A 25316-nucleotide genomic window follows, 5' to 3' on the forward strand; every position below is an offset into this window, starting at 1 on the left:
CCCCTTCCCTTACTTGCTGTTCTCAGAATCGCCCTTGCGCATCTCACTCTGCAATCATTCCCAATCCCACTCACCAGCACCATTTTCACAAAATTGAAAACAATTATATCTTTGGCTCAACTGTTCTTGTCTTTCAGCTCAGAAAATCCCCAGGGTCTAACAGGGGAACTTGGCCTCTTAGGGAGAAAGTTGGGAGCTAGGAGGACCACTTGGTCTGAATTTGGGGCATCCACATGTGAGACCGGAACATGCATAGGAACAGTTAGACACAAGGATTGGAAGGGATGCTCACCACGCTATCCAGTCGGTTGCCATAGATGATCTGTAAGTAACTGTGGAAGGCTTCCAAACGCAGTTCGGGAGTGACTAACATTTGGGCCAAGGGTTGCATTCGTCCAAAGGCCAGAGTCTGCAACTCCTCATCCCTGGCAGCCAGCCTGGCACAGGCCTAAGGGAATCAAAGAGTTCCTCTCAAATTGGGTCCAACTTTCTTCCCAAGAAGCAGTTCCAAGAAAGTTCTCACCCAATATTGCCCATTGGTATTCCCAAAAGGCAAAGGTACAGGGACATTGACCCATACAGAGGCAGAAAAAGAGACAAAACCAGAGATTAAAAAAAAGGGGGGGGGCAGCTAAGTAGCTCAGTGGATTGAGAGTCAGACCTAGAGTTGGGGGGTCTCCTAGGTTCAAATCTGGACTCAGACACTTCCCAGCTGTGTGACCCTGGGCAAGTCACTTGACCCCCATTGCCTACCTTTACCACTCTTCCACCAAGGAGCCAATACTCCAAGAAGGAAGGTAAGGGTTATTTAAAAAAAAAAAAAAATGGCATTGGGCCAGAAATGGAGAAAAAGAGACTCATTCAGAGAGATAAAAACAGGGAGATACAGGAACACACAAATTCAAAGGAAAGAATAAAGACAAAAAGATACCAAGACGCACAGAGACAAAGAAAACTTCCAGGGCACGGACTAGGTAAGGAGATGGGCAAGGAGGTCCACCCCACTCCCTCTTATCCATCACTTATTTCATTCCCTTCCCCAATACACCTTATCTAGCTCTCTTTGCCTGTTCCTTGCTTCCACATACTCCTTCTTCACGCTTGCCTTCATCCTGCACAGGACACGTGGAATGAGAATGAAACATAGGAGCCACCCAGTCCCTGAAGTACAGTCACGATGGGATGGAGCTGGGGCCTGTAGGGGGCCCTTGAGAGAATGAGGGCTCAGAGTGGCCTCTGTGGGGAAGGGACCCCAAACCCCATCCCCTCACCCATATAAGAACTGGCTGAAGGAACTGGGGGTGTGGAGCTATTAGAAGGCTTAGGGATGACAGGACTGCTTTCTTCAGTTATCTCAAGGGGGACCATAGGAAGTCAATCAACAAATAATGAACAAATAGAGAATAGAACAAAGCACTGTATATATAGGATCTCATTTGAAGAGATACCAGATTGGTTCTACCCAGCAACAGAAGGTAAAACTAGAAAGTGAGGACTGGCAGATTAAAGGCTCTATGCAAGGAAAATCACCTCAACTATCAGAGCCTATCAATCAGAAAGGGAACTGGCTGCCTCAAGAGCTCAAAGATTCCCTAACACTGATCCTCTTGTCAGGTGTATTATGAGAGAATTCCTGCTTAGACATCAGAAAATATCTTCTCCTGCTGATGGCCTATGATAGTGTGTGGGGGGAGGGGAGGTATTGTGGGTAGGAGGTGCGGGGGGAATCGGGGTCCTGAGCTTTAGTGGGGCTTCACGGAGAGTTTGTGAGACTGAGGCCTGAGATCCTGGGCTCTGAGAGTTTTTAAGCTGAGGCAGGGAGAGGGTCCGAAAGTTGGGAATAGTAGGGTTTGGAGACTCGATGGGATTAGGCAGGCTGATGGGTCGGAGCGTCTGCAGGACTTGGGTAGGGGGTATTGAGAGCCTAGAAATCCCTGGTAGTTACGGGCTCCGAGGCTATGAGTATGACAAGGGAGAAAGGGCAAGTGCCTGAGAGCTGGAAAGACCGGAGGACATGAGAGTACGTAGGGGGTAGGAGAGCACGTGTATTGGGGAAAGAAGGATGTGTGTGAAGAGGAGGATGGGGATTGATCTGACCCCATAGTAGGGAGAGGCAATCCTTCAAGTCTTTTCAGTTCTTCGGGAGTCAGCAGCTCAGGATTTGTCAGCGGTACGATTATTTCTGGCTTACAGAATGGTTCTTTCCGGCACAGGACCTGTGGAGTTGGGAGGAGAGAGCCCACTCTCCTCTTACCCTCCAAACCATCCCCCTTCCAACATATCTCCTTGGGGCCCTTTTTGTGGGGGAGAATATCTGGGTTGTCAGGAGTCTGCATCAGAGCTAAGTGCTTCCTACCACCACCCTTGTATCTAATCCAACCCCTTCACTTGATAGACTGGGAAACTGAAGCTCAGAATTTGTTTAAAATCACACAAGGGATGGGGGCAACTGGATAGCTCAGTGGATTGAGAGCCAGGCCTAGAGATGGGAGGTCCTAGGTTCAAATCTGGCCTCAGACTCTTCCTAGCTGTGTGACCCTGGGCAAGTCACTTCACCCCCACTGCCTAGCCCTTGATACTCTTCTGCTTTGGAACAGTATTGATTCTAAGGCAGAAGGTAAAAGGTTTAAAAGAATAAATGACACAAGGAGTAAAAAATAGGACTAAGGTTTGACTCGAGGGCCTCTGAATCCCAACCTGGCATGGGCAGGTACCTTGACTAGATAAGAGGTGGGCAGATAGAGTTTGTGGGAGAGCAGGTGAAGCTGTGAACCAAGGGCGAGAATCAGATCCCCCTTATCGTTGCAGAAGGTCATGGATTCTGGAGACGTAGTCAGATGTATCACCCTGGGGAGTAAAGGCAGGGAGGAGAGGAAGCAGGGAGGACAAGGACAGAGTCTCCACTTTCCTACCAACCCTGCTCCTCTAAAGCCTTCATTCTGCAGGGAAGGATGAGAGTCCAGGCGTGGGTTCTGAATACACATACCTGAGTAATTTATTGTCCTCAGTCCAGATCCTCAAAGTGCAATCCAGGCTTGAGGAGGCGTAGAGCTTCAAGTAAGAGCAACAGCACAAGCCTGGGCGTTGGGAAAGAGACAAGGAAGAGATGATGCTGGGCTCAGAGTGGCAGTCTCAGTCCAGGGAGGGGAGCGAGGGACATCTTCAGGGATTGGTTCATGGTGAAGCCCTTTTCAGTGACTGAGACACATGTTGGGGGCTCAGGACAGGACTGTCACAGACGGAGGCTGCTGACCTGTGATGTGGTCTGTGGCGTCATCCTCGGGGTGATGGTCATAGCGGGACTCGCTGTTGGCAGATAAAGCATACTGCACCAGGCTGTAGATGGCACTTTGGGGGTCCTCGAAGGCCACGGTGAAACGATTAAGCGCGGGACATAGTGCCACAGCTGACTGGTGGCAGAAAAATGTCCGGAGCAAGGTCAGGCTCTCTTCAGAGTAAGGATATATCCGCCACATCTTTATAGTCATGTCTGTGCCTACACTCCAGAAAGAAAAGTGGGAAGCATCAGGGAGTTTGCCTGCTTGTGGACATTAAGATGCCGGAGGGGGGAGGTCCCTGGGTGGAAAGCTGGGGGTGGGGCAGGATCACTGGGATGGACAGAGGCTTCTGGGGCAGGGTCTCGTACATATTGGGACGTGCCAAGGGGTGAGGCCAGGGAGTCTCTCGGAGCAGCAGGGCAGGATCTAGCAGTCTTCTGGGGCTTGGGGCAGCAGAGTAGTTGTTTTGACTATGAATTATGCCACTAAAGTGATGCTTACCCAAAAGTCCCATTGCTAAACACATACCCCAAGGAAATCAAAGATAGAGAGGTCTAATACAGGAAACAAAATATGTATAATGGCACTTTCTTTCCCCTCCAAAACAGGGACACAAAGTAAATGCTCATCATTTGGGAAATGGCTGAACAAACTGTGAAACACAAGGGTAATGGAATATTGCTGCACTTATAGAAAGGATGAAGAATACAAAGCATGGGAAGACTTGTAAGATCTGAAGCAAAGTGAAGTAAGCAGAACCAGGAAAATACACACAGTGCCTGAATGGAAACAACAAAAGAGAAACTGAATTCCATGAATTATAATGAGCAAGCTTGGCCCCAAAGGAGAGGTTTGACAATCAACCTCCCTCTCTTCTCCGCAAAGGGGAGGGCCTTTAAGAGATGGCTCTCTGGATTGGAGAGGGGAGGGGCAATACGTAATTAGGTACTGAAACTGTGACCAAAAAATATCAGTAACAATTTAAATTTTTAATAAATGTGTCCACTTCAGAGGGACATGAGAGGCTGGACCAAGGAGGGCAGGGAAGGGAAAAGAACATGGGTAAGAAGGACCAATGGATGAGGAAGAAGTGGGAACTGTATGTGTAGAGGGTAGACAGGAACAGGGGCCAGGGAGGAGAAGGGATGTGGGGATACTGAGGTGGAGGGAGATGAGAGTCAGGATAGGAGATGAGATGGTTAACAGGTCGGGAAGGGGTAAAGGCCCATTGGTAAAGGAAAAGGAAGAAAGGAAGGCTGGACAGAGGATGCCTGAGTAGAGAGTGGGAAGGCTGTACAGAAGAGGGTGGGACTTGCTGACCAGAGGTCATCAGAGTCTGCAGATTGGAAGCAATGATAGTCACAGAGCCTGGGTTGTGAGCTTCTGCGTAAAAGATCCTCCGAAAAGTTTGCCAGTCGAAGACCTTTATCGTTCCATCTGTGTAGCCCAACACTGGTAGGAACCTATGGCCCAGAAGCAGGATGTCACCTCTCCCACTCCCCAGGTTCTCAGTGCCCTCTCCCACCTTCTGAAGCCTACCACCTCCTCAGGGTCAGTGTGCTTGCTTACCTGTTTTTGTCTTCCCAAATGGTGTCAAAAAAGTCATTCCTTTGGATCTCCCCACCATATTCCTGAGTCTTTTCCCAGGTGGCGTTGGCCCCGATTAGGTCAGGAACATGGCTAATTAGATGGAGACAGCAGGGTTGGCCATCTGGCAGCTTAGGTGGCTGAAAACGATGCACCACAGGTATGGGGCAGCGTACTGCATTACCCCGAAGCACAACCCCATCCTTGGTCAGCACCAGCAGGACCTCTCGAGGCATACAATAGGCTGTGGCAATGGCTTCATTTGGGGGCTGCAGCAGCATGGTGGAGATCACCTGTCCTTCCGAAGTGAAGATTCTCACAGTCCCATCTGAGCAACTGCCCACCAGACGGCGAGGCAGAATATCATGGTCAGCCTGCTGTGGCAGAGGCGCCAGCTGCAGGTTCCTCACATTACAGCTAAAGGCTGCCAGCATATGGTGAAGCTCCCGAACTAGCCAGAGCTCCACGAACACCGAGCCCTGTGCCAGCAGGGGAGCACCAGGGTGGGCAGGGGCCCACAGGTGATGTATATACTCAGAGGTGCTATAGGTAGGCATCTCCTTCTGCTCCTGTGGTGATGTTGAGGACTCTGGCAGACTCCGAAATGATACTTCCCCAACTTGCTGCCCCATCTCCAGGTTCCAGGTGCGCAGAGTCAGGTCCTGGGAGGCTGAAAGCACCAGCGATGTGCCAGGCAACACGGCCAAAGCTGTCACTGGACCTGCGTCACCAGAACCAGGGAATACAACTCAGGAGTTAAAGTAGGAGGTATAGATCAGGGGCTACATGGGAATAGCATATATGAGTTTTGTATGGGAGGAAGAGGGAAGAACTATGTAAGGGGAGAAGTGGAAGGCAGAGCAAAACAGGAAGACCTCATGGGGCAAGGTGGCCCACACCGTGGAAGTGGGTGACTTATCATGGAGGAACAATGACTGGTAAAATATATGGAAGTATAAAGAGTGGGGCATCTTTAAGGTGCTAGGCTGAATGGAGGGGATGAAGACATCAGAAAGCCCCAGGGATCCCAGATTACCAACTAGAGGAGGATTTAGGGGACAGCCTGGAGGTAAAGTCTGGAGGCTGTCCCCTCATTACCTCTGTGCCCTACAAAAACGCTGCGGATTTGCCAGTCAGACTCCCACACCTTCACAGTGCTGTCCCGGGAGCCTGTCACCACAGCCTCTGCAGCTTCACAGTATATCACATCCGAGATTACCCTGGGGAAGAAGCAGTGTGAGGCTAATCTAAGCTCTCTCTGCAAGGCGGCCCCTCTAAGGCAGAAAGGTGCTCTAATGGTCTCAGTGCCAGACCAGTGGCTTCCTGCCCCACTAGCCCTAGAAGCCCTAGGCTGCCCCACCCCCTATTCTTTTCCCTTGCTCCCTTCTCAGTGAATCTGAGCCCCCTCCTTCCCTCTGCCTTTCTAGTCAAGATTGTTTACACATCTCTCACGTTTTGTGCAGCTTCCGGCGCACGTCAACGACTGAGCAGGTACCCAGGTCATAAACAATCAGGTCTGAGCCCCTGACAGCAAAGCAGTGGGGAAAGATCCCACGGGGCGCGGTGTCTAGAGCCATACGACTGAGAGCACAGGAGCCAGACTGTGGCTGGTATGGGAGAGGTGGTAGGGAATTTGCCAGCACTAGACGATGGCCACCGCCTCGGAACTCCCAGATTGACAGTCCACCACCCACCTCGCCAGTGGCCACCATCCCCTTTCCAGGCAACAAAGCGCAGCACACAGGAATTCGAGGGGAGTCCAAGGCGTTGTGAGATAGCAGTTTCAGGTCCTTATCCATTATTACTACTCCTTTGGGCCCCCAACCAAAAAAGTGACCTGAGTTCTGGCCCATGTGTTGAAAACCCACAAGGGCCACAAGCCCTGTGAGTTTTACTGGTGCTCGTTTGTGGCCACGGGTCCAGCCATCTTCAGCATGCAGATGCACTTGGCCTTTGCTGTCCAAAAGCACCAAGAGTGTCCTTTCTGCATCCTGTGTCACTGCCATCAGCCCTTGTGGTACCTCCAAGCGCCGAAGGGGCTCCAGTCCATGCCTCAAGTGCATCACCTGCAGCTCGGCACGCTTCATCTGAAGAGAGAACCAAACTTCTGGTGAGCAGGAGCATCATAGGCTCCAAGGACATGGAGTTGGGGTGACCAAGAAGGGAGCTTCATATCAGGAAAGGGGCCCAGGCTGCACAAAGATTGCCCAAGGGCATATTTATCAGGGTGGGCACTCGACAGGGGAATTCAGGGGGGCCGGTAGGGGGATCAGAGCAAAAGACAGCCACCTGGCACCACAGATGCAGCTGTCAGGCACACAAGACAGTATAAGAGCTGGATCCCTACCCTTTCCACCAAATGTTCCAAGCCATCCCGCAACAAACTCCAGAGGCGGCGGGCCCGGGTTAAAGGCATAATACTCCACCACAGCTCATTAGATGAAAAAGAGCCTGTTGTCGTTGATGTTGCAGTCGTGGTCATGTGGTCAACTTTTGGATAAGAAAACCAAAGTCCAAAAGAGGAATAATCTAAGATTCCCCCCCATCCCCGTTCTCCTGCCTCTCCTCTCCCTCATACACACTGGGCCCAGAAAAGAGGAAAACATGGGGCTGGGGAAGAGTCTGTTTCCTCTGCCCACCCTCGAGGTCACATAGACACTTTGTCAGGAGTCCCCCGAGAGAAGTTTGGAAAGGGGGGTTTCTCAAGTATGGGAAGTGGGGAAAGGAAGGGAAAGGCAGGGCGAGGGGTCCCCAAGTACATCAAAGCACAAGAAGAGGACAGGATCTCTCAGTGCTCTCCTGATACACGAAATCAATTCAGACACGGATACATTTCATAGTTTACCTGACCGACCTGAGGTAGCGACCTGACTTCTGGCTTCCATCTGTTTTAGCAGCTCTTCTGTCTTCTTGGAAATTCCCGATAGAGATTTTTTCTGAGCTTTTGACTTTCTCCGATCCATTGTGGCTCTGGGACCTGGGGTTAGGGGCTCGTCACCCCAAATATAGCTCCCTCTCGAAACAGCAATGCTCAGAGGGACAGGGCTCCTCCTCTGTACTCCTAAAGGGCACAGTGCCCCCCTGTTGAAGCACCTCCGCGTAACAGAGCCAATCCCACCCTCCAGCATAAACTACCTCTTCGGACAGTCACTCCCAAAGTAGTGCTCCCCACACTGAGAGCCCTGTAGCCACATCCTTCAGTACTTTCCTCTCCACAGCAGCGCCACCCCTAGAATTCCTCCCTGACAAGAAATCCCTAATAACATTCCTCAGGACTTAATACTCCTCAGAGTAGTGCACTCCACTTCCGAATTCCTCCAGGAGTAGCTCTCCATAATGAGGTCAGATCCTTCCCCATAACCACATATCTCCCTACTTATCTCAGGGGTTCAGTACATGGTTAGACGCCCTTAACCACATCCACCAGGGCAGCGTATCTCCTCCCATAGTAGTGCCCCATCCAGAACTACCCCTCACCCCCACCCCCTACTCCCATCTCCCAGGATTCAACCTCTTCACTGCGTCCAGAAATGCTCTCGGGTCGGACCTCCACATCTCTCACCTCACCAATCTCTTCCAGTAACAGCAGGCCCCGCCCCAACAACTCCTCCCATAAGCAGCGCCGAATCCTAGGACCCTGTCCCACACTATACCCCTGGGATGGAGGTGTCATACCCTCACAGGCTCTCTCACAAGTGCACCATGCCAGAGCGCACCTGCGTACCCCACTACCCTGCTCACAGCGCCACAATCCTTAACCTGCATTGCTGTGGACTGCTCTGTAACTCCTCCCTCAGCAGCGTCCAATCCTGGGGCAGAACCCAATCACGTGTGACTGTGACTGGCGGGCAGTGCTTTTCCGGGTGGAGACGGATCAACTACTCGCCTACCTTACTCTCCCAATAGTCTTGTTTGGGAAAAGGCAGTAGCAAAGCCCTCCAAGCTTTTAGATGAATGGATCAGCTCCCGCGGTAACTCACCTACAGCTAGAGGCCAGTACTGGTCACTCCAAGGGCTCCACCCTTGGCTGCTAGGAGACCCAAGGACGCTGAACCAGACCCCCTCCCCCCACGGAAAGAATCGTGCACGAGGAAATCTCCAATGAGGCTCGAGGACACTATCCACCCAATTTGACCATGCTTCCCCCTCCCGTCTCTGCAGCACCTTCATCCCTCTTCCCCACCCATTACGGTCGATCTATATCCAGCACCATCTTCAGAGATGTCCCCACTCCATTCTTCCCCCCACCCAGCCCAGGCACTCGAAGCTAAGTCACAGAAACTTTATTGGAGACAAACACAGAGCTGCAGCAAAGTGACCCCTCAGTGCACACTGGCTGCCCTTCAGGGCTGGGCCGAGGTAGGAGGGGCCTGGGGCCTGGGTCCCATCCTGCCCTGCCCCAGCACCACTAGGTGAAGGCTGTGCCCAGAGTCCAGACTACTACCAGCAGGCCCAGAGAACAGCATCCCCCCCCCCCCCCCAGCCCCCAGAGACTTGGGGTGGAGTGTGGTGGGGAAAAGAGGAGCTAGTGCCCCTGTACAAAATATAAAAATACAATCTGGGAGCCCAAGGGAGTAAGTCAAAGCTAGCCCTGCCACCCCCCAAGGACACAGTCAGTGGGACTCAATCCTACTCCAAGAGTCCAGGGCTAGGCAGCATGAGGGAGAAGGCAGGGGCTCTGGTGCTGGTTCCTTAGGAATGGGAAAGGTTTGGAGGAAGAGTCAGTTGCTCACAGTCTGGAGCCAAAGTGCTAGGAGGGCTAAGCCCAGCTGGTTGCAGAGGGATGGCCAACTGGGGCCTGTGGGGGTGGAGCAGACAGGAAAACTCCCCGCCCAAGAGCAGTGAAGATGAGTGGTTCCAGCACTCTCTCACATGCAGATCACCTGGAGCCTAAGAACAAAGGACAGAAGGGTATTATAGTCAGGAGCCTGAAAGTGGGGAAAAAGGAGTTGAGATGGTCAACTCTAAAAGCTGAGGGAGGAGGGGAAAGAGCCAAAAATATAGGGGCGTGAGGTATCTGAAGGGTCAGGGCCAAGAAGGAACAGAATTAAGGAGTGGGAGGTAAGTGGAGAAAAGGCTAGATTACTGAAAACTTCCCTCTCTTGTGGATAAGCCAGGGTGAGAGAGAAGGTGCTGCAAAGTAGTCCCAATCCTGAAGGCAAACCTGTCTTCCATGGTGCTGGTCTCCTCAGCTGCTCCCTCACTGCTGCTCCCCCCTCTCTCTTCTTCCTCCTCCTCTTCCTCTTCTCCCAAGTCCATGTCCAATTCATGGCCAGCCTCTAATCGAGTGTAGGTAGAGCCGCTGTAGGAGGAGCAGGCGAGATGGGACCTTAGAACCCCCTTCTACCTCTCACACCCCTTCTCTTCTCCCACACATAAACAGCCCAACTGGCCCCAAGAGGAAAGCTAAGGACTAAGGCACTGGCTCAATGGATGGGGGACAGAGCAGACCTGATTGATCGGCAGCTGAAGAACACTATGCGTTTGAGCCGCTTGTTGTAGAAAAAGTAGTTGAAGGACCAGAGGCTGCCATCTTCACCAAAGGGGTCAGAGTCCAGGTCAGGATTGTAGCTGGGTGGGGGTGGCACAAAGTTAGAGATTCCCCTGGGTACCAGAACATCTCCACCCCCACCCCAGGCCTCTTATTTGGGGTAGGGAAACCCAAAGAGAGTTCTAAGGGTAAAGTGAAGACTGCATGGCTTTTCATTAAATATCTGCTAGAGCCAGGCACTATACAGGGTAGTGAGTACACAAAGGTAAAAATAAAAGTTCCTGTCCTCAGAAAGCTTATAGTCTGCTGAGGAAAATATGGACAATATTAAGTAAACACTCAATACATACAAAAGTAATTTCCATGTGATGAAAATACCAACAAACTATAGGACAATGAAAGCCTCCTCTCATATAGCAGGTGCCACCTGAAGTGTGAGTCTTTCAGGGCCCTAGAGACTAGAAGAGGCTGAAGGGAAGGAGACTATTCCATGGGTTCAGTCTAAATTTGTAGGAAGGCACTAAAACTAAAGATGCAATACTGGGTTCAGGAAGTTCAAAGGCCCATCATAAAAACAATGTGAAGCCAGTCTGGAAAGATGGACTGGAATCATATTGAGAAGGAATTTAAAATGTTAAACAAGCAGTTTCTATTTTATCCTATAGGTAAAAGGAAAGCACTGGACCTTCTTGATTGATGCTTTAAAAACATCAATTCTGTAACTATAGAGAGGGGAGAAATAGGATACATGGAGACCATTTAGGAAGTTATTGTAATAGTTCAGGTGATAAAGGTCACCATCACCAGAGACGTGGGGTCTGTGTGAATGGAAATAAGAGGATGGATAATGTTATAAGAGGAGAAAACTTTGATAAAGAGTTGTAAATGACTGTACATAACAAGTTGAGGATGACTATGAGGTTGTGAATCTGGATGATTAGGATAATAGTGCCCTGGGCAGATATAAGAAGTTATACAGAGGAGGGGTGGGCTTGGAGAAAGATTATGAGTTCCAGAGGAGGGGTGAGTTTGAAATGCCTATGGGACATCAAGGTGAAGACATCTGGCAGGCAGTTCTAACTCAGGGGACAAATGAGGGCCGGACATCTAAATATCTGTATATCTGAATGCTTGGAAGGTGATGAGCATTAGGTGTACAGAGTGGAATCTTAACTTCGACTTATGCATTTGTTTCTGTTGTTTTTAATATGTTTAATTGTACTTCAATATAATTGGTTTCCTTTGTAATCCCATGAATTTTATTTTGTGCACTGAAAAACATTATTCTTAGAGAGGGACCATGGACTTCACCAGATTGCCAAAGGAGTCCAGGACACCAGAAAGGTATAAATCCCCAGGTATAAAAAGATGAAGTGAGTACATCCATGCACAGTAAGACCTGAATGATGATGATCCAGCATGCCGAGGTGTGGCCAGGTGCACAAACTGTCCTGACAGCTCCCTGTACATGCTCTGACTGACTTCCAAAATCCCTCTTGGATTCCCACCTGTAGATATCACACTCAGATAGGCAAATCTCTTCATCTACTGCATTCCAGAGCTGGGGCTTCAGAGCAGTAAAGTCCTCTCGAACTGCAGAGAACAGGCTGCAATTTACTGAATTCACCACCTGGGGGGCACAGGGGAGACATAGAGAAGGCAGAAGGATGACAAGAATATTTTGTTTATCTCCAAAACAAAACAACTTCTGGCCAGAGGACAAAGATATGGGGGTAGGGTCCAGGTCTATACATCCATCCACCACTAAAGCCATACTCCTTACACACACTCTGCCCCAGCTAATGCCCAGTCCCTCCCCTCAAGGTCCCCGCTATTCCCCCTCACCCAGTTGAGGCTAGGTTCCCGGCTGAACTCGTGGCTCTTGGCGGTGCTGAAGTCATAATCAGGCCGGAAGGACTCATTGAGAGTAGCAATCAGGTAGAAGAGGGTCTTTCGGCTGCACTTATCACTCAGTGGCCCTTCATCTTCCCCTCCCTGGCTCTTGCTCAGCCTGTCAGGGACATGGTTGGGTCATCCTTCTCCACCTCCTTTCTGGCAGTTCCCACCTGCCACCCCCAGATTCAGAATCCCTGGGTGCCCTTTCCCTAGGGCTTGGAGAACCAGATTTCTTATAAGACAGACCATACCTGCTGGGGCTGAGACCAGAGGTCTGGGGGGGTGACAGAGCCTCTAACACATGGGGCCGGCCCTCCTGGCAGAACTGCTTGAACATGTGCTTGTCGTCACCTGCCATCTTACAGGAGTAACTCTCGATCCTGGGGGGGAAGGGGGGAGGGATCCACAGATGAGGGAGGAGAATATAAAGAGCACAGGACTAGAAATCAGGAAACAACCACAACAACTCCTATTTATAGAGCTTTGAAGCTTATAAAGAGTTTTCTCCCAATAGCCTTAAGAAGTAGATCGTGTAAGAAAAATAAGGAAGTCATAAAACAATTTGACATCTACACCCATCTTGCTTTCCTGCCTTTATTCATATTTTCCCTTGAGACAATTTGTAAAGATCTCTTTTTAAAGCCCAATTCAAATGGACTCCAATCCCCAGGAAGTATTCTCCAATTCCCCTCAATTCATTCTCCAGCCCTTCATGCATTTATTCAACAAACAATTGGGCAATGAAAAAGATATAAGTTTCTATTCTCAAAGATCTTGGGTCTAGTAGGGAGATAATGATACAAATGCAGATATTAATATGTGAATCAATTTTGTCTGACTCTTCTTTGTGATCCCATTTGGAGTTTTCTTGGCAGAGAAACACATTCGCCATTTCCTTCTCTAGCTCATTTTACAGATGTAGAAACTGAGGGAAAAAGGATTAAAAGAAATCCCCAAGGTCACACAAGTAGTACGTTTCTGAGGCCAGATTTAGATTCAAGAAGATAAAGTCTTCTGACTCCAGATCTGGCACTCTATCCACAGTATTTCCTAGCACCCTAATCTTAATATTAATCAAAAAAAGTGCCTTCAGGGATTATAAAACAAAGGACTATCAAAACAGACTTTATTTTTATTTATTTTTTAACCCTTAACTTCTGTGTATTGGCTCCTAGGTGGAGGAGTGGTAAGGGTAGGCAATGGGGGTCAAGTGACCTGCCCAGGGTCACACAGCTCTGAAGTGTCTGAGGCCAGATTTGAACCTAGGACCTCCCACCTCTAGGTCTGACTCTCAATCCACTGAGCTACCCAGCTGCCCGTCAAAATAGACTTTAATCTTTTTTCTAGTCCTAAATCTATGATCCTATAAAGTACCACATGAGGTCCAAGATACATTTGAGTTGAGCTGGAAAACATGGGCAGGAATTCCACTGACAAAGAATGAGGAGACAGTCAAAGCATAGGGAACTATCTGAGCAAAAGTAGGATATAAAAGTGGTCTGGGGCAGGATGTATTTAGAAGAGAGTTGTTCAGATCTACTGGAGTACAGATAGAAATAATATGAAATAAGACTGGAAAGGCAAAGTGAAACCACGTTATAGAAGGCCTTAAATAATCAGAAAGGGGAGTCTGACTTTCACTTATTAATCAAGAAAGTACCAATAAACATTTTTTAACATAGAAGTAACAAGACCGTATCAATGAGTAAGGAAAATTACTCTGGATACTAAGGACATATGTGTAGAGGGAGAGATTAGAAGCAGAAAAACTCATTAGGAAGCTATGCAAGGACCTGTACTAGGATGGTCTCAACTGGGACTTCACTACCACACAATAATTCTTTTGCAAGATCTTATAGGACTGACTACCACATTCTCTGTATCAGCTGTTCTAAATCTCCAGCTCCCTACTCTATTTTGATCTCTTCCTATCAAATCACCTCACTATTTTACTGTGTGGAAGCTGTCCATTTTGTGAGCTCCCTCATCAACATCCCACCTCCATATCTCAAAACCACTCTATATATCTTCCTTCATCTGTCTATTCCTCTTTTTTTTTTTTAAACCCTTAACTTCTGTGTATTGACTCCTAGGTGGAAGAGTGGTAAGGGTGGGCAATGGGGGTCAAGTGACCTGTCCAGGATCACACAGGTGGTATCTTCCTCTTTTGATGTAAACTCTTGAGGAAGAAGGGACCCTGTTTGTCAAGGCACAGCCTTCTGCCCTTAATCCCTGCCTCTAGGAATTTAATCCAATCTCCGATCATTACTTCCCTCTCATCTTCAGTCTCCTTATTTTGTGCAATTTTCTTCTTGGCTGCCTAAAAATAGGCCCAAGTATCCCCAGTCCTTAAAAATTTAACCTTGAACCTGCTATCTCCTCAAACTTTTATCCTATTCTCTCTTTTGCCTTTCTTCCATAACTATGCAGTCTATTTTAAGTCTAACAGTTTCTTCTCAGTCATCCTTTCTGACCTCTGAAACTTTCAACATGGCTGCTCATCTCTTCTTTCTTCCCTTGCCTCAGTACCCTCTCTCAGTTTTCTTCCTATCTGACCACTCCTTTGCTAATTCACTATCTATTTCCCATCCTATAACCATGAATATGTCTTTCAAGACAGTCTTCTCTTTCTGTACTCTTTTTCTTAATGACCTCATCAGTTTCCATGGGTTCAATTATCATTGCTAGACAGATAACTCCAAAATCTATATATCGAAGCCTAATTTGTCTCCTGCCTCACTAAATGCAATGCTAAATGTCTGCTGGACATTCCCTCCTGATGTCTCATCAACATCTAAAACTCTGAATGTTCAAAATTGAACTCATTGTCCTTCCCCTAACTTCCTTATCTCTGTGATGGAGAACTACAATCACCCAAGTTTGCAATCTCAAAATATTCCTTAATCCTTCCCTATCTCTTACTACCCTCCTATATCCAAATAACTGCCAAGTCTACCTCAATCATATCTAATCTGTCTTCTTTTCACTTACATGGCTATTACCATAACTCTGGTCTCATCTTTCACCTTTCACTTTATAACTGGACTGTTATAATAACCTGCTAAATGATCTATTTCTGATTTTTCTGTGAGTGAAAAAATCCCTTACCCTCTCTTTTATGATGGTTAGATTTTAAATGTTAGCAGTAGTATTAAGTTAATTATAATTGTAATTCTAGGATAGTTAAATAATGTTAGCATAAGTGATGATTTTAATAGTAGGCCGTTTAGTATAAGTTCTAAGGTTTTAAAATTAAGTAAGATAACTGCTTTAACCTAGCTAATCATTGTTCGCATAGGCCTCAGTTTTAACCTTAGCCTTTAACTTGCTGTATCATACATCCTCAGCAATCATGGTCTTGAATTTGTGACTTGGCCTTCATTAGCATAGAGGCTTTTGCCTCCATTAAAAGCCTGGTGACACCTTTGTATACACCCTAATATACATCTACAGGCTTTTTGCCCTGCTTGGGGGCTTGGCACCTCCTCCTTGGTCACCTTAGTAAACATCATCATTGACATCATCAAGTTTAGAAAGTAGGGTTCAGGCTCCCCCACTCCTCCATTGTCTATCACCTGACTTTCAAGTCATCAAGTGACTTCTTCTACCAATGACAAGTATTTCCTGATTATGTCAACCAATCTACATCTCTCTTTAACACTGTCTTGGATTATTTCTGTACTGGTATATAAATTATGATATTCTTGGGGTATAAAGGAAGGCCTAGTGCTTGGGATCTTTTAGTTTTGACCAGAGATCTGGCTTTATTGTGAGACTGTCCCTCTCTCAATAAACCTATTTCTTTTTGGCTTGGAGACTTAGTTTCCCTTATTTGCATTCTTGCAGTTAGAAATTTCGCAACATTTTCCCTACCCCTCCAAGAAACACCAAAATTATCTTCCTAGGACTTATTACCTGTTACTTCCTGACCATTTTACTCCCATGTTCCAAAGTCTCCAAGGGCTCCCTATTCTTTCTAGGTTAAAATACAAACTGTTAAGCTTGGTGTTTGAGGCCCTTCACAACTTTGCCAGCTTCCTAGCTCATTACTCTCCTTCATAATCCAGGCAAAATAGATTATAAAACACAAAGTTGGTATTCTGTCTCCAGGAGTCTTTAACTACTTGCAGAAGCCACACCACCATTAAAATGTACTTTTCTCCTCACCTCCAGTGCTCACATTCTTTTTTTTTTTTTTAAACCCTTAACTTCTGTGTATTGGCTCATAGGTGGAAGAGTGGCAAGGGTGGGCAATAGGGGCCGAGTGACTTGCCCAGGGTCACACAGCTGGGAAGTGTCTGAGGCCAGATTTGAACCTAGGACCTCCCGTCTCTAGGCCTGACTCTCAATCCACTGAGCTACCCAGCTGCCCCCTCTCACATTCTTTATTTTCTTTTAAACTCAAGTGTCACTTCCTCTTTGAAATCTTTGATTTCTCAAGTTCTTCATGCCCTAGTCCTATTCAGGTTACCTAATAATTACTAATTTAGTTACATGCTGTATTCACCTCATAGAATATAGATACTTTGAAAAGACTTGTTTTCTGTCTTTTAATTTCTAGCTACTGGCATAACACACAGTAAGCACTTGACAAATATTGGCTAATTAAATTATCAACTTTAGGTCTTCTCCACACCTATCACAGAAATCTGCAAAAAAGCAAGGACTTAATAAATCTTTGATAAATTGAACTTCCCCTTACTGGGTCTCAGCTGCTCAAGCTATAAAATGAGGGAAGGGAAGAATGGGAAGTTAAACTCAAGGTACCTTTTTAATTCTAACATTCTGTGAGCTGATATAGGTGATGAATCTGAAATGGGCCTAAACATCCTCAAAGAGATAGTAAATGGGTACAAACAGGAATGAAGAAAAGGTTACAAGCCTGGAACCAAACATGGGAGTTAGCTACACATAGAAGATGGAAAATTAGATAGACACATACAGAGGGAATGGATGGTAGATATATTGTTGGGAGGCAGTACCTGGAACAGAGAGGAGAAAAAAAAGAACAAGGATTAGGGTTCTGTGGGATTGTAGGATCATAGATCAAGCTGGAAGAGATGTTAGAGGCCACTTAAGTCCAATGCCCTCATTTTATGGATGAGGACACTGAGACCTAGAGAAGTCTTACTCATTGTCAAAAGTTAGATCTGAAGCTAGTTCTTCCTGATTCTAAGATAGGCATTCTTCTACCCCAGAGATGCCAAACATATGACAGCAGCCCTCAATACTCTGAAGTACAGTCCAAACCAGATTAAAATGTAACTGGGAAATATTTAATAACATAAATAAAAATATAATAAGCCACAGACAATATTACATTTAAAACTAAATCAACATGTGGCCACCAGAGAGCCTTATATACATACAGATTAATGGCTCTTGTTTCTATTTGCCTTAACACCACTCTACTTCTTCATGTGTTTAGCCTAACTGGATTCTATGGGACAATTCCTTAGATTTAGGAATTTAAAAGCACCTAGCCTTAGAAACAAGATATAAAGGCTGCAGTGAGTGAAATGGTAGGGAGGGAAGGTAAAAGTAAGAGGAAGGAAATGGAAGGGTGGAGGCACAAACCACACTGCCTTTCCCTTGCCTTCATAGGGAAAGGAACCCCAGAGCCTGTTTCATTAAGTGCCTCCCCTTAAAGCAGAGAGACCCTGAGGGGCTGAAGGCCTCACCTGCCAATGATGTGGGCATCACCTGTTTCCACCGTTAGCTGGGAGTTGATCGCCTCAAAACTGGAGTTTTCTAAGAGCTTCATCTTCTGCGGGGGGCCAGGGCCAAGGAAGTCAAGGGCCTTGGGTTAGGGCAGCAAAGAAAGTGTGCCTGTTGGGTACATGGGGCCCGTCACTGTGGCTCAGAGTTGTTTTGAGAGAGGGGTAGGGAAGATCATTGTTAAAATTCCACAACCACTTACCCCAACCATGGCAGGGGAACCCTGTGCTTCTAGTCCCAAAGAAAAGGAATCATGTCTCCTCACCCATCCCAGCCAGGCTTGGGTCTAGCCTATTGCTTCCCATGCCCCAAACACACAAGCTGCCTGCCTTCTAAGTAGAAAAATTGTAAACAAGCAGAGACCTGGCCCTGGCCCAGACCTTGTGGAGTGAACAGCAGGCAGGGGGGCCAAGTGCCAACTTCCCTTCTCGTCCCTACACCCTAAGAGGCCAGAACCCTAGTACCTCCCCTACTGGAGGGCTCCGGTATCACGGAGGGCAGATCCTCTTACCAAGAGGAATGGGGAGGTGTGGTCCTGGTTAGAGTGTCTCTTTCTCTGCCAATCAATGACGGGAGCCTTCACCATGATTTCCAAGCACTTACAAAACCTCTTTGACAGCCACTCCTCCCTCCTTTTCTTAGTGTATATGTATGAAAAGATTATATATATACGTCTATCTGCCTATCTTATCCTTCTATCACCCCAGGGTGCTGCTCAGCCTGGGGGGTTAGGGAGGAGGAGTGAGGGATGGGAGGGTGCAGTGTAGGAAGTTGTCCATAAACGTCTAGAGGCTCAGCAAAAGGGCGGGCAGGGCCTGAGGACTTGGACACCTGCTGTCCCCACTCCAGGGGCCAGGGGAGGGGAAGGGAAATCGAAGGCCACACCCTAGGAAGTCGGTCACCAACCAACCCAAGACGCCTCCATCCCACCCCACAATGAGTAGGGCCGAATCTCCTTTACCTGGATTGGTACGCCAGGTTGCTTAAAGTACTTGGAGATCTCCACAGTACCGGCTTCGACTCCCCAGAGAAAGGAGGAGGCGCCATACGCTAGCACGAAAAGGAACCGGAGCCTCCCAGGAGCCCGCTCCCAGCTCACCCCTCCCAGAGCCTAGGCCGGGCACACCCCCCAGGTCAAGCCCCGCCTCCCTGGAACTACAACTCCCAGGAGGCAGTGCGGCGCTGGAAAGGGAGAAGGATGGGTGTGAGGGCTGCTGGGAGCTGTAGTCCAGAGACAGCTACTGAGGCGTCAGCTACACCAACCTGACTGAGGCGTCCAGCTGCACGGTACCAGGAAATCCCAGAGTCCGAGAGGCTCTTCAGTCTCTAGGGGCTACGACGCTGCGGCCTCCACTCGGGCCGCGCTGTAACCGAGGAAAACTTCGCAGCGACAGCCCTCTCCTCTGGGTCCCGCCCGCCTCTGCGGGCGACCTCCGCGACATGGCCCTACCACCGATCCGGCTCTGACTGCCTTCAGCGCCCGACTATGGCAACACTGCTAGAGACAGACAAACAGAGGAAGCCGCCTCTGCCTCCCTCAACCCGAGAACAACAAGCGCCCGCTAGGCCCGGCCCCTCCCCCACCACGGATCTGGCCTTGATGATTGGTCTCTTCTTTCCTGCCCTGGTCTAACTAGCCTGTTCCCATTGGCTTAGGTCCCCGCCTCTCATCACGTCCTTCGTAGCTATTGGTCGTTATTCCTGCTCATCATTTTTTACAGCCTGTGCGCCCGCCCCACTGATTGGTCTGTCTGGGAAGGGAGCTCTCATATTGGTGTAGTTTTCCTTCTGCGTCTTCGGACCCTGCCTTGTTTCTCGTTGGTGGCTCGGCTTGCCATTCTCGTCTCCGGGGTTATCCGTTCCCACCCTTTCTCTGTGTGCTTTAGGTACAGACTCTTCTCTGGGACTAGAAAGGGGCGGGAGGAGTGGGCTGGGTCGCGCCTGCGGGTTGTACTCTTGGAGACAAAGAATGCAAGAGGGAACCAAAAGAGCATTGGCTGCCGCTTCTATAAACCCAGTTAACTCTCAAATGCTGGCTTTCAGAAAGAACCGCGATAGCCGGCCAGCCGGAACAGGAGCCAATATCTCGCAGCCTCATCTATCCCAGCCCCTCTGTCTGACCTCCACTCCTAGGCCATCGCCCCCACCCTGGCTTCATTCGGTTTTCTCTTGAATCTCTTTCCCCCTTATCTTGTTACAGCTTCTTCCCAGGAGAACCTGGGTTCAAATATGGTCTCAGATAACTTACTAGGTATGTGACCCTGGACAAGTCACTTAGCCCTGTTGCTTAGCCCTCCATGGCCTCTAAGGATCCTCCTTTCTCTAAACCTATGGCCTTATGTCCACTGCAAATCTGTTAGCTAATCTCAATTGGAGTCCCCCACCCCCATCCCCCTAAACCTGTATGTACTCCTGATTTGATTTGTCATCACACTCCTCATACAGGTGTTCCAAATTTTTCTCTTCTTAAGAGTCCTGACAAAGTAATCACCAGGTTGACTCTTTCCCTGTGTGTGAAAACAAAAGAACCCCAAACACAAAGATTGAACTACAAATTGGGTTTGCTTTTTCCCTAGAACTGAGTTTAAAGGGGAAAAAAAGCCAATCCGAAGTACCTTGCCAATCTAGCCAAGATTTAGCTAAACACCAACAAAGCCTTAAGTACCTTTCAGGCACCCTAGCCTCTGACTATTGCATTTTTCCCAAGCTTCATTGACTATGGCTATTACATCATTCCTAAACTTCAGAAAACTCTGGTAACCAGCCTGTTGCCCCACCCCCTTTTCTAAAATCGATTTAAGCTCCCCCTTTTCTTTAGTTTCCCAGGACTGTGGTTCTTGTGTCTTCCCAGATTAATCTGGCTACCCCACTAAAGATCCCCTTATTATAACTACTTTTGTAGCTCTGTATTTTTCCAGGTTAATAGTCCCACACATGTCTCTCTTTTGTCAGCAGAGAACCTTGCCTCATACTTTACTAAGGATTTAATTACCATTTCTACCATTTCCTTTCCTGCTTCAATCTCTGCTGATCTCCAATCTTACTTCTCCAACCTATTATGGTACTGGATGTCTAGTAGAGGTATTAAACTCAACATGTTCAAAATTAAATTCATCTTTTCCCCCTAACCATTCCCACCCCATCCCCTCACCTCCTTGTTACTATAAAGGCAGCACCATCTTCCAAGTCCGTTGTTAGGCTCACAAACGAAGAGACATCTTGGATTCCTAAATTTCTCATTTCCCATATCTTAAGTCCTGTTAACTTGGGAAAAACACAGAACTACTAAAGTTGTCAAAAAAAAAAAAAAAACCCAAGTCTTTAATCAAGAAACGGATAGGTCCAATAGTTGGCCGCTACACAGAACCCAGCACCAAAAACTTCACAGGGCCTACAGCGATGATATCTCCGAAGAACAATAGAATTTGGAGAACTTAAATACCATTTGGAGAACTAAGGAACAGGGAAGTATGATTGATTGATATTGCCATGGTTACAATGGAAATGAGAGGTCCAACCTATACTAACAGGATGCAAACAGGCTTGGGAAAGAAACCATAGCCCTTGAGGCTGGGGTATCAGGGAGTGGTTCTACTTATAACTATGCTAAGAGGCTGGTCCCTGCACAGGTGTTGATCGTCTTGGGAACGGATCTCTGATATCATGGGGGAAACTTTGAAGATGGTGACCTCCCTTAGAGCAAATTATCTTGGGACGGGGCAAACTTGGGGTCTCCAGATTTCAAGCTGACAACCCTTACAAAGCAAGACTTGTCAATTTTACCTTTGATTGAATATGCTTCTTTTTCTCCTCTGACACTGCCCCCCACTCCAGGCCATTACCACCTTGCACCTGCATTTTTGAAGTAGCCTACTGGTGGGTCAGCTTTCCTCAAGTCTCTCCTCACTCCAATCCATTCAGTTACTAAAGTGATTTTCCTAAAGCACAGATCCAACCATGTCCCCCCCCCCCCCAACACATTCAATAATCTTTAGGGACTGCCTTTGCCTTCAGTATTGTCAACATGAAATCTAGAAACCCCCAAACTTGTAGCCTAGTAAAATCTTATGAACCTCAAGTTTAGGGTTAGCTTGTAAGTGGAGACCCCAATTTCTGGAGAGAGTTCACCCCAAGTGAAGTTTCAGATTTAGCTAGTCTCAGGCTGAACAATAGACCCTAAAGTAAATGATAATCCCAGTAAACAAATGCTAAATACTCTTTTTTGTCTTAGGTAGTCTTCCCCATTGTATCAGAGACCCCTACCCAAAAAGACCCACACCTGGGCAGGGACCACCCTTTATCCACTGTAAGTAGCCCCTTCCCTTACACCCTATGATTCCTTTCCCAAGCATGATTGTATCCAGTCTCTATAGTTTGACACTCCCATTTCCTTGCAGCTATGATAACGTCAATAATCATTCCCGGCCCCTGGATCTCCCAAATGGCACATAGGTTCCCCAAATTCTTTTGTTCCTCGGAGTTGTCAATCTAGTGGGGTTGGCTCTCCCAGGGGTCAGTGACCAGAGCAACCAAAGTCTCAGGACTCTGCATGGGTATGTAGCACACAGCTCTGTGTGGAGGCCTTGAGGAAAGCACTGAACCTCTTTCCTTAAAGAGTGATTTTTCTAACTATTTCATAGTTTTTTTTTTTTAAGTTAACAGGGCCAAATTTAAAATCCACTGGTATTCAAGGCCTTATAACCTGGGACTTTCCTACCATTCCAGTCTTCTTATACTCTACTACTTGATACATATTCTTTAATCCAGTGATGCCGGCTTCCTGGCTGTTCAACAAAGACACTCTATCTCCAAGCATTTTCACTGGCTGTCCCCTATGTCCCTATTTCCTCTTCCCTGACTATTGACTTCCTTTATGTCCAATAAAAGCTCACCTTCAGGAAGCATTCCCCAACCCTCTTAATATCAGAGCCTTCCCTCTTAATTATTTCCTTTTTATGCATATATGTGCATATACATATACATGTATATGTATATACATATATATACACACACATTCACATATATGCATATATAATTTATTTATATGTTATCTCCCCCATCAGATTAAACTCCTTCATGTCAGAGACTATCTTTTGCCTTTTTGTATTCCCAGCCCTTAGTACAGTGCCTGTTGTTGTTGTTGTTCAGTCATTTTTCAGTCATGTCTAGCTCTTTACAACCCCATTTGGGGTTTTCTTAACAAAATATATTGGAGTGCTTTGCCATTTCCTTCTCCAGCCCATTTTACAGGTGAGAAAACTGAGGCAAACAGGGTCACACAGCTGGGAAGTTTGAGGCCATATTTGAACTCAAGAAGATGAGTCTTCCCTGACTCCAGACCTAGTACTCCATCCATTGTACCACCTAGCTGCCTGGCACATTATAAGCACTTAATGTTTATTGATTAATTGATCAACTAGGAAAATAAACTATTTGCAGTGTGCTCATTCGTCTCTCCTTGCTATATCTCTTCATCACAAAATCCTTTGCCATCATTCCTCATTCTCTCCTTTTTTCTAGTTTCTGATTCAAATGTGTTCCTTCTCCTCACTGAAGCCCCAGTCCTAGGCCTAAGTCCCTAATTGACCCCAAGCTGGTTTTGTGACCCTGAACAAGTCTTTGTCCCTTCTTGTCCTTAGTTTCCCCAACTGCAAAATGAGTGTTGTATTTCAGTTCTAGGGAAAGCTTTCTGTAAGAGCATCCTTATATTTAGATACAGGCATGCCTTGTTTTTATTGCACTTCACAGAAAGTACATTTTTTACAAATTGAAGGTTTGTGTCAACTCCACATAGTTGATGAATATACTCTATTGGTACCATTTTTCCAAAAGCCTGTGTTTACATCATACCCCTGTGTCACATTTTGGTAATTCTCACAATATTTCAAACTTTTCCATTGTTATTATATCTGTTATGGTGATCTTTAATATTATTATTATAATTGTTTTGGGGCACCTTGCCCACCATGTAAGACAAAGGACTTAATCTATAAATATCATGTGTGTTCTGTCTGTTCCACTGACCAGTTTATATTCACCTCCCTCTCTCTCCTTGGTCTCTCTCCCTATTCCTAGAGACACAACAATATTGAAATTAGGCCAATTAATAACCCTACATTGGCCTCTGTGTTAAAGTGAAGGGAAGAGTCAACCAAAGGAAGAGTTAACCAATGTGATAAACTTCATTGTTATTTTATTTATTTTAAGAAACTGTCACAGCCACCCCTCTTCAACAACCACTACAACAACCTGATCAGACAGCAGCAATCCATATTGAAGCAAGACCCTCCACCAGCAAAAAGATTACAAATTGCTGAGGGCTCAAATGATGGTTAGCATTTTTTGGCAATAAATTATTTTTTTTTTGTTGTTTTTGTTTTTTTTAAACCCTTGTACTTCGGTGTATTGTCTCATAGGTGGAAGATTGGTAAGGGTGGGCAATGGGGGTCAAGTGACTTGCCCAAGGTCACACAGCTGGGAAGTGGCTGAGGCCGGGTTTGAACCTAGGACCTCCTGTCTCTAGGCCTGACTCTCACTCCACTGAGCTACCCAGCTGCCCCTCCAATAAATTATTTTTAACTAAAGTGTATACATTGTTTTAGACATAGTGCTATTGCACGCTTAATAGACTATGGCATAGTGTAAACATAACTTTTATATGCACTGGGAAAAAATTAATGTGACTTGCTTTTATTTTGATAATCACTTTAATGTTGTGATCTGGAACTAAACCCACAATATCTCTAATTCTTATGTGTGGTCCTGTCTCTCCTAAATTCAGAAATTTCAAGCAGTTGTCTATGGCCTAATAAAGTTCAAATTCCTTAATCTCTGCTAACACCTGTTATCTATTTGAATTATATTAAGTATATTATTATTTCCCCCCAACCCTTGTGTTTTTGTTGTTGATGATGATTCAAGAGAAGCTGGAAAAAATATTTCTGATGATCTCAATGCCCTTCCCCCTTCCTGGAATTTCCCTAAGTGTGTTTACAATGGAAGAGAAACTCCTTTCACTCCTAAGGTAGAACACTTGTATCTGTAATTCTGTTTTTCTCTTATTTGCTCTGAAAAGACTTTGAGAGGAATTGGCAACCAGATGGAGAAGTGGTTTGATTCCTAGTCTGACAGTCATGAAGATCTAACTTAAATACTGATTCAGTGCATGACCAGAGACAAATCACGTAATCTCCATCAGCTTCAGTTTCCTCATCTATATATGGGGATGATGACAATAACAACATGAGGTTATTGTGTGGCTCACATGATGTAGCATAGATTGTTGTTTGTCCTTCATTTTTCAAAAGGACCAATGACATTATAGGATGATATCTTGACTTGTGCAT

The 25316-nt window shown here is 46.7% G+C and overlaps 1 protein-coding gene across 2 annotated transcripts; it reads right to left on the reverse strand.

The window, feature by feature from the left end:
* Nucleotides 1–9133: 9133 nt before the first annotated feature.
* MAF1 (MAF1 homolog, negative regulator of RNA polymerase III) lies at nt 9134–19691 on the reverse strand. 2 transcript variants are annotated; one of them, XM_044669600.1, is made up of 8 exons: nt 19234–19691; nt 17934–18081; nt 12504–12632; nt 12202–12367; nt 11865–11986; nt 10317–10436; nt 10030–10167; nt 9134–9755 (listed from the first exon to the last, which is right to left on the reverse strand). In XM_044669600.1, the coding sequence occupies exons 2-8, from the start codon at nt 18014–18016 to the stop codon at nt 9734–9736; spliced, it is 780 nt and encodes a 259-aa protein (XP_044525535.1). In that variant the 5' UTR covers nt 18017–18081; nt 19234–19691; the 3' UTR covers nt 9134–9733. The 2 variants fall into 2 exon arrangements, with proteins under 2 accessions (XP_044525535.1, XP_044525542.1); XM_044669607.1 differs by lacking the exons at nt 17934–18081; nt 19234–19691 and adding an exon at nt 17020–17246.
* Nucleotides 19692–25316: the final 5625 nt, after the last annotated feature.

Source organism: Gracilinanus agilis, chromosome 1 (assembly GCF_016433145.1).
Source record: "Gracilinanus agilis isolate LMUSP501 chromosome 1, AgileGrace, whole genome shotgun sequence".
NCBI classification, from domain to species: Eukaryota; Metazoa; Chordata; class Mammalia; order Didelphimorphia; family Didelphidae; genus Gracilinanus; species Gracilinanus agilis.

What these genes read in the sequence shown, in the direction of transcription:
- MAF1 (XM_044669600.1), bottom strand. Translation starts at nt 18,016, where the DNA reads ATGAAGCTCTTAGAAAACTCCAGTTTTGAGGCGATCAACTCCCAGCTA. An exon ending in TCTGGTCTCAGCCCCAGCAG is followed by an intron (nt 12,368 to 12,503) that starts GTATGGTCTGTC and finishes TGTCCCTGACAG; the next exon opens with GCTGAGCAAGAGCCAGGGAG. An exon ending in TCTGAGTGTGATATCTACAG is followed by an intron (nt 10,437 to 11,864) that starts GTGGGAATCCAA and finishes ACCCCCACCCAG; the next exon opens with CTACAATCCTGACCTGGACT.